The sequence below is a fragment of the Cydia amplana genome, chromosome 16, assembly GCF_948474715.1.
Source record: "Cydia amplana chromosome 16, ilCydAmpl1.1, whole genome shotgun sequence".
NCBI lineage: Eukaryota > Metazoa > Arthropoda > Insecta > Lepidoptera > Tortricidae > Cydia > Cydia amplana.
In genome coordinates this window covers 2,218,133-2,226,851 of record NC_086084.1, presented here as the reverse complement: position 1 = coordinate 2,226,851, position 8,719 = coordinate 2,218,133, and the positions used below count along the sequence as shown (strand labels likewise).

The following is an 8,719-nucleotide window of genomic DNA, read 5'->3' as shown; positions in this document are numbered from 1 at the left end:
ATTACCCCAGTAACAGAAATTAATTACTAAGCCCCCATTCGCACGGCAGCTTTTTCAACGCGCGTTAAAAAAACGCTTGAATCTGTCTGCACTTTAAATTCGATTTAACGACCAAGGCTTAAAGTAGAAAATCCAACAACGCGTGATAAAAAGCACCACCGCTGTCGTGTGAATAAATACACATGTATACTTGGTCAACCAGATCTTGACAGTAGAAAAAGGCGGCAAATTTGAAAAATGTAGGCGCGAAGGGATATCGTCCCATAGAAAATTTGAATTTCGCGCCTTTTTTTCCTGACAAGATTTGGTTGACCATTTGTGTCATTCAAACGCTTTTTTAACGCGTGTTGAAAAAGCTGCCGTGTGAATGGGGGCTAAATGTAAGAAAGAAAAAAGTTACCCATATTCTTGTATAGAAACAAAAAGTACAATTAATCTGTCCTATATATTATACTACTCTTTGGTTACAACTTTATGTAAGTAAGAAAAGAAAGTTTAAGTTACATAATGAACAAAAGTAGTCCCTTGATTGGAGCCATTTTTTTCTTTCTAGTAACACAGCCACAGACAACGTTGCGGTTCGTTCAAAATTTGACAACAGTGTAAAAAACGCCTTTGTTGTTTATGGTATTTTAGTTTTTATAAACTTGGAGTGGTGTCTATGGCAAAAATGTCTTTTACGAATTCGTAGTGATGGTGGCTGGCTTCCTTGCAGACGACGCGTCATAAATTGCAGCTAATTTGTTAATTCAAGAGAAATTTCGATCGACCAACGATCTAATTAATAGTGATTTAAGTGTTTTTGAAGTTTCACACACAATCGGTAAGTGCTAAGGGTTGTAATCATTCTAAAATCGCGCGCTACCGGTACCTCTACACGTGGTTTGGCTACCGTCCCGCGTACATACTTTCCAACAGTATTTTTTTTATATGCATCATGAGATTATGTCGATTTCGTGTATTTCCAGTGTGTTTTAAGTGAAATTTTATCATTATTGGATTTGCCGCGTTATGTTTAGGTTGTTTATTGAACGTGGTCAAGTTTGACAAGTACTGGCTTTCTGACACACATTGATACGGTAATTAGTTGGGAAATGTGTTTCTTTTCGTCTTTCTCCGTATTTATACACTGATAGCGAGTAGAGATATCGTGAATAAGATCCTCATGTTGACTTAGGTTGTGTCGTACTTCAGCTTTTCACCTTGCCGTCGGCATGTCGTGGCGACTTTTCTCTTTTTTCCTCTATTGGTTATGACGCATCAATGTACTGTGCACCGCTCGAGAAATCGTAGAAATACACGACGTAAGTGTGCTGTGAATATTCATCAAAAGGCACTTGTTACAAGTGAGATGTTTGAGGTTACTTTATAGGCCACAAACCTGTTGGCTGTTGGCCACTGTATTAATATAGCAAGTAGTTAAGTTTCTTGTTAGATTGTATATCTCCCGAATTCGACATTGATAGAAAAACTATGTAGCTACACAACATAACCCCTCTTAAGATGGTACTAAAGCAATTGATATTGTATATCTTCCATTTGGCTTCTCTTGTTTAAGTAAATTTAATGTTTGCAACATTTAATTGCTAAAGAAATATATTAACATGGGAGTATTGTTATACTTATTAGGCAGTGAACATAAAATTGCAACTTTCTACACTGCATTCTCTGTACATACAATGTTCTCACATATATTCAACATGTATCATAAAATCTCAGTTAAAGTCTACCAGAAACCTCATCTGAATTGTTCACATTGTATGTCGGTTATTTAGGTGATCTCAAGCAAATATCTTCAAGTTACATGAGAAACTCATCTGAGGTGTTATTTTTCTCTTGTCTGCAATTTTTATATTTGTCATTTCTAGTTTTTTTGCATCTCTTAAACCCAATTTCTTAAAGTAAAACCTAAAATGCAGGAATTTCTCAAACCATCTAAAGTACAGTTAGACCTAAATAACTTGCTGACCCAAATAATGAGTTCAATTTAGAAAGTAATTGTCCGTGGTATGGCATGACCAACCCGAGTTAGGAGGATTATGAGAAAGTATTCATCTTGTCAATTTGTTCTATTTTACATTGAGATTTTAATGGAGGATTGCAAGTGTATTTTTTTATGATAAATTGGATAAGAACTATACATGTTGATAAAAAAAGTTGCAAGATATTGTGTTTGTATAGTTTGTAGGATCTCTTAAATTTAACAGTTTTTGAACATTGTTCTTTAATAAGAACTTTAGTTTAAAATAATTTTCAAAGGTACTTCAATTATCTTTCTTATGATTTTTAATCCCTATTAGGTGTCATATTGTGAAATAAAACGGATTATATCGCAAATTGGGTATTGTTATTATACTACTATGATGATTAATGTCATATCATGTTATACAGTAAATTAATCTGCCCTGTTATCAGTGGTACAATCGGTCAGGGTCATTGTAATACATTATAGTGATATAACATATCTTGTATAGTCAGCAGCAATTGTTGCTAAGCGGGCGAAGTGTTCCAAATGATCTTGACGAACTTTATTGTTAAGAGAACAAGAGCATGTCAAGGTAATTTTGAAAACCTCACCCCCATAGCAACTTCTGCTGCTGTCATACCTTTCTAATAATGGATTAATACCCATCCCAAATTATCTGGTGTATGCTATCTTTGAAATAAACTAGGGCGAGCAGTGTGTACTTGCACCTCCTATACGAATCCTTTACTGGATTATGGTAAAGATGGCAATGTACTGGACGAGAGAGATGGTGCTGCCATCTATCCAACTAGGAAACAAATCAAATTATTTTGTTATTTGCCATAACTGTCCTAAAAGGAACCAATCACTATAACATTCTCATTTTGACAACATTGTAGAGTTATAGGATTGCTATTTTAAATATTGTACATTGTACAACTAACATTTAGACTTTTTAGAGAACCAAGACTCCCCAGACGATTTTTCGGGCTTTGACCCTAATCTTAACAAAAGCATTTAGTCAGCAAGTTTCCAGTGTAAATGAGAAAATCGTTAAAAAGCAATTTTAATTGAATTTGTACATCTATATTACATCACTACATACAAAAGAACACAATAATGTCCCAATGTTAGAAATTCGTATAGCAAACCCTTGACCAACCTCCTGTCTTTCCAGCAATGAGTTCAAGCGTATGCTACAAATGCAACCGGACGGGGCACTTCGCTCGCGAGTGCACCGCGGGGGGCGTGCAGACCCGCGACGCGGGATTCAGCCGCCAGCGCGAGAAGTGCTTCAAGTGCAATCGCACCGGACACTTCGCGCGCGACTGCAAAGAGGAGGCCGACCGCTGTTATAGGTAACAGAGTTCTTTCTTTTTATCTGGTTAGTAGTCTCTGAATGTGGAGGTCTTGGAGCATTCAACGAAACGCATAGGACACTTCGCGCGCGACTGCAAGGAGGAGGCCGACCGCTGCTATAGGTAACAGAGCTATTTCTTTTTATCCGGTTAGTCTCTGGAGGTATAGGGTCTTGAAGCATTCGCCCACTGACTGGTCGTGGGCAGTTTTAGTCACCCCAACCACAATACACCGTACACCCAGTGCAAGAATTGCTTTAAGCGCAACAACACCAGACACATCGCGCGCGACTGCAAGGAGGCCGACTGCTGCGCTGCTATAGGTAACAGAGTTTTTCCTCTTCACCCTGCTACCTTCTGTCAGGGTATAAAGCTCGAATCATAGTCACACACTGGCCGTGGGCAGTTTGGGTCATCCCGGTACCCCCAGCACGAGAAGGGCTTCAAGAGGCCGACCGTTGTTACGATGGGCTCGAATCGTATTCTTCCACTGAGGGCCTGGGCAGTGTTGGCCGAAACGTTAATGCAATTGAAAATGTTAGCCATTAACTATTATAAATTGAACCTTAAACCGTAACGGACGATTACAGTTTACGGTTCAATTTATAATGGTTAATGGCCAACATTTTCAATTGCATTAACGTTTCGGCCAACACTGGGCCTGGGTCACCTGAGTCACCTTGCTCAGGGTTCGAAATTATCCAGATAATTATAATCTTTGATAATTAATTTAAACTCTAATATAAACTGTCGTGAGTCATACTAACACTAAGATAATTAAAGTCTATTTTTTTATTCGGTAGACTGAAATGACAGTTAATAGTATGAAATGACATTTCATGTTCATACTATTAACTGTCATTTCAGTCTACGGAATAAAAAAATAGACTTTAGGTTATCCGAAACATGTCGCGCGAGTTAGTGACTAAAATACGCGAGTTAAAATTATCGTGGTGTTAATTTAAACTATTATAAAAAAATGTGAATAGGTAGTTATTTATTCCCATAGACTAGGAATCCTCTACGGAGTTTAGAGCAATTATTTCATGAAACCGATGCTGCCAAAAATACTGGGGTGCGGGGGACGAGGTGAGCGAGTCCCGTGCCGTGATTGGTCCGTTCAAAGACACGGACGTCACACAGACACTTTTGACTCGAAAATGGAGTAAAACTACCGTATATTTGTGGCAGAGGGGGTAGCGCTACTATGCTCAGTCTAGAGGATGTCTTGTCTGTGTTTATTCCTTAAGAACAGTAGGCACAATGCACAATAAAATCTTCGCGCGTTATCGCTTCAAGATATGTAAATAACCGAGGACTCGATGAGATACTCCGTGCATTGCAACCTTGTCAAGTTATCGGTTTAAAAATAACATTGACATTGTATTTAAAGGACGAATCGGCGAGAGGTTATCGACCTACTTCTTTTGCGAACTTAATTTTGATAGGCTTATAATATATAGCGCAATTAATGCGTTAATTGACCTTGTGTTTAAAGGACAGATAAGGTCAGATAAACAGTGCATCTACTCGAGATATACAAGGAGGGGAGAAATATAAGGCATTAACAGGTAGTTTAATTGTGCCCACGGTAGCGTAAGTGATTTAACCCCTCGAACGCCGTTGTCAAAAATTTGCTGCTGAATTAATAACCTTTCAACTGTTAATTACAGTCCAAATTATCTGGGACGGATACGGGACAAGGCAGTTGAGGGGTTAATCTAAATAAAGCTGTCCGTGGCTGCTGTTTCTAGGTCCCACGTGACCTCAATATATGACCTTAATATAGTTTAACCAAAACAGTTTATGCTTAGGAACTTTTATTACTTGTACATTTACAGGGCTATTTAGATATGATAAGTAATGACTTAAAGCGTAGGTACTCGAAGGGAATTATCAATTCATAATCGATCTACCTCAACAGTCGCAACCCCATGTCAAGGGCACTTATTGTACCAGCATAGTTCTCAGTTAGCATCTAGCCGTCAGAATCCTGCCGATATTGCAAACGCGTACAGCTGACAGCATAGTTACGAGCTTAGTTTTGCCTGGTCATATTTGTAATTAAATATTAAAAGTTAATACGACCTCCAAACCTTCAAGAAATGAGCGTACTCCCATCTTACATTCCGGCAAAGCACTTACAACCCCTCTGGTGTTGCGAGTGTCCATGGGCGACGGTAATCGATTACCATCAGGCGATACGTCTGCTCATTTAACTCCTGTATCATAAAAAAACCGGCCAAGTGCGAGTCGGACTCGCGCACGGAGGGTTCCGCACCATCAACAAAAAATAGAGGAAAACAAGCAAAAAAACGGTCACCCATCCAAGTACTGACCCCGCCCGACGTTGCTTAACTTCAGTCAAAAAACCGGCCAAGTGCGAGTCGGACTCGCGCACGGAGGGTTCCGCACCATCAACAAAAAATAGAGCAAAACAAGCAAAAAAACGGTCACCCATCCAAGTACTGACCCCGCCCGACGTTGCTTAACTTCGGTCAAAAATCACGTTTGTTGTATGGGAGCCCCACTTAAATCTCTATTTTATTCTATTTTTAGTATTTGTTGTTATAGCGGCAACAGAAATACATCATCTGTGAAAATTTCAACTGTCTAGCTATCACGGTTCGTGAGATACAGCCTGGTGACAGACGGACGGACGGACAGCGGAGTCTTAGTAATAGGGTCCCGTTTTTACCCTTTGGGTACGGAACCCTAAAAAAAAGACCAATACATAACGTTGACTGAAGTTTCTTTACAAATTACATGTAATGTTTAAATGATTGCGCTGAAATTTTACGCACATTCCGTGCCTTGCACTCGGGGGTGGGTAGGGGATATTGCGAAATTTGCGAATAAACACATGTAGGGCGCCGAGGACTGGCGCTGACCTCGGTCGGTGACCTTGGCCTTAAGTTAAGATGGCGCCGGCCGCACGTGTTCGCGGTCACGTTTAAATGAAATTGCGACGGTTGTTCAACTTGTTCAACCTGTGCCCAAAACAATGAGGACTTAGAAAGAATACTTTGATAAGCTTCTGTGACATATTTTTACCACCCAACTGCCAACGGATTGATTTTTAGGGTTCCGTACCTCAAGGAAAAAACGGAACCCTTACTTATAGGATCACTCGTGCGAGTCGGGCGTCTGTCTGCCCGACCATCTCCCTCGTCCCCCTTTATCGAAACTACTGGGTCTAATATTTTGAAAAAAATACACAAAATAGTACCTATATAGATGACAGGAAAACCTATTGGAAATGTGCAGTCAAGCGTGAGTTGGACTTAATGTACGGAACCCTTGGACCGCGAGTCCGACTCGCAATTGGCCGGTTTCTTTTAACGCAAAACATGCGTTGTATTGCGCTAAAGCCAAGCTTCAGATTGCGCGCCTGATTATTGCAAATTGCAACTCGTGCTAGGCTAGCATAAAGCGCGTAATCATTGGCTAGATCTGGAGGAATGTTAAGAAATATTATGAAGATTAAATGTGACGTTCCACGGTTAAAGGTACACCTTATGGTGACCGACGTTTACGTCACGAAGCACCGCATTAATATTGGAGCGTCGTTGATAATAGCGTAAGCCCCACCATATTGTACTTTTACTTGTGGAACGTGAACGTCACGTAGTTAGGCAGTCTGTTTACTTGGTCACTAACCGTAGTATATAAACATCACATAATACATTAGCTATTGAGAACTTGAACATGATAGCATTGATAGCCGACCGCAACCACGATATCCTGATAGGCTGAAATTCCACCAATAAAATCCATTCTCTCCCATTCTCAATTTATGTTCAAATAATTTTAAAATAGTTTTATTGGAGTAAGCGCTGAGTTTTTTTTTGTAACTTGCAGGTGTAACGGCACAGGGCACATAGCGCGCGAGTGCGCGCAGAGCCCGGACGAGCCGTCGTGCTACAACTGCAACAAGACGGGCCACATCGCGCGGAACTGCCCCGAGGGCGGGCGCGACTCCTCGGGCCAGACCTGCTACAACTGCAACAAGGCCGGCCACATCAGCCGCAACTGCCCCGACGGCACCAAGACGTGCTACATGTGCGGCAAGCCCGGCCACATCTCGCGCGACTGCGAGGAGGCCGAGCGGAACTAACGCTCCCGCCCAAGTCGCTCCGGCTCACCGCAGGCGCAGAGCGGCCACCGCACTTATATAATATTACGAAACTATGTATATTATGATGCCACGCACGGACGATAAGCAAAGGACGAGATACGATATCGTATGACCACTACTGATGAAATTAACGCAACGGAATTACAAATCGGATACAGAAATGGACAGACTGAAGAGTATGATTTAATGTTGACTTGTATATAGGTCTCCGAGCGGCCGGCGGCCGTGGCTAGACTAATGTTTGTTCTGCACGTGATCGAGTTATTGTGTTTTTAAATCATTTAATAATCGTGATTGAACTATTGATGAGGTAGCGTTACAGTTTTTAGCATTACAGAGTATATATTTAATATATTTTGTACAGATTTTTTTGTCAAAAGATAAATTGGATGCTGGCGTACCATGACTTTTCAATGAGGAGAGGAGAGGAGATCCCGGGAGAGGCCTGACCCCTGTTCGTCCCGTTTCTAGTTAGTTGTGCTGCTGTGGTTTGACAACTCTACTTTTTCACTCTGTGATAATTAATTACTTTGATCAATCCTTTGTTTATGAGGTCCTGCTTACTTGTGGAGAATACAGTGGTTAATTAGAATTTCATCAATCAGAATATTTTTTATTTTGTTATCCCGGTCATTATGAGTATGTACCTATTACACAAGACTGTATACTTGTTTAGCTTAACGTGGGAGATAATGAAATAAAAATCTTGCCTTTTCTATCAAGTTTTCTATCTCCCTCATTTGACATTTTCATATATTTCTTTGACTATACGTGACAAGACTTAGCAGTACTCATAGAAGGTAGCATCCTATAGAAGTGGTCTACGCGTGCCTCCGTGAGGGACAAAACATATAAATTCGACCAATCATAGCGTCGCATTGCGCCGCTATGATTGGTCGAATTTATTTGTTATGGTGGGCAACAAATGAATTCTACCAATCACGGTGGTCAATTTACGGTGGGGAATAAAACAAGATGTGAGACTGTGGCAAGGACAAACAATAATAGCGCTTTCGTTGCTACTCCTACTGAAAGATACATAAGACTATCCCGTTCTGTCAGTTATCCCCACAACTCATGCCCAATCCAGTTATACTAGATTCATGGCAGTACTAGTACCTAGTATACAGCTTTCTGGGCTAACCAACTTTTAGACCCACACTGTTTTAGTCTCCCATTTTACTCGGGTTAGGTACCTACACAGTAATTAAATATGAGTTCTGGGCCAATTAGTACCTTCCCAGTCATAGTAACGAT

The 8,719-nt window shown here is 40.6% G+C and overlaps 1 protein-coding gene across 1 annotated transcript; it reads left to right on the top strand.

Annotated features, from left to right (window-relative positions):
* The first annotated feature begins 663 nt into the window (after positions 1 to 663).
* LOC134655250 (CCHC-type zinc finger nucleic acid binding protein) lies at positions 664 to 7,862 on the top strand. Its single transcript, XM_063510697.1, has 3 exons — positions 664 to 823; positions 3,144 to 3,324; positions 7,186 to 7,862. The coding sequence occupies exons 2-3, from the start codon at positions 3,146 to 3,148 to the stop codon at positions 7,439 to 7,441; spliced, it is 435 nt and encodes a 144-aa protein (XP_063366767.1). The 5' UTR covers positions 664 to 823; positions 3,144 to 3,145; the 3' UTR covers positions 7,442 to 7,862.
* The last annotated feature ends 857 nt before the right edge of the window (positions 7,863 to 8,719 follow it).

Coding starts and splice junctions, on each gene's coding strand:
- LOC134655250 (XM_063510697.1), top strand. CDS start 3,146: ATGAGTTCAAGCGTATGCTACAAATGCAACCGGACGGGGCACTTCGCT. Junction 3,325..7,185: donor GAGGCCGACCGCTGTTATAG/GTAACAGAGTTC, acceptor TGTAACTTGCAG/GTGTAACGGCACAGGGCACA.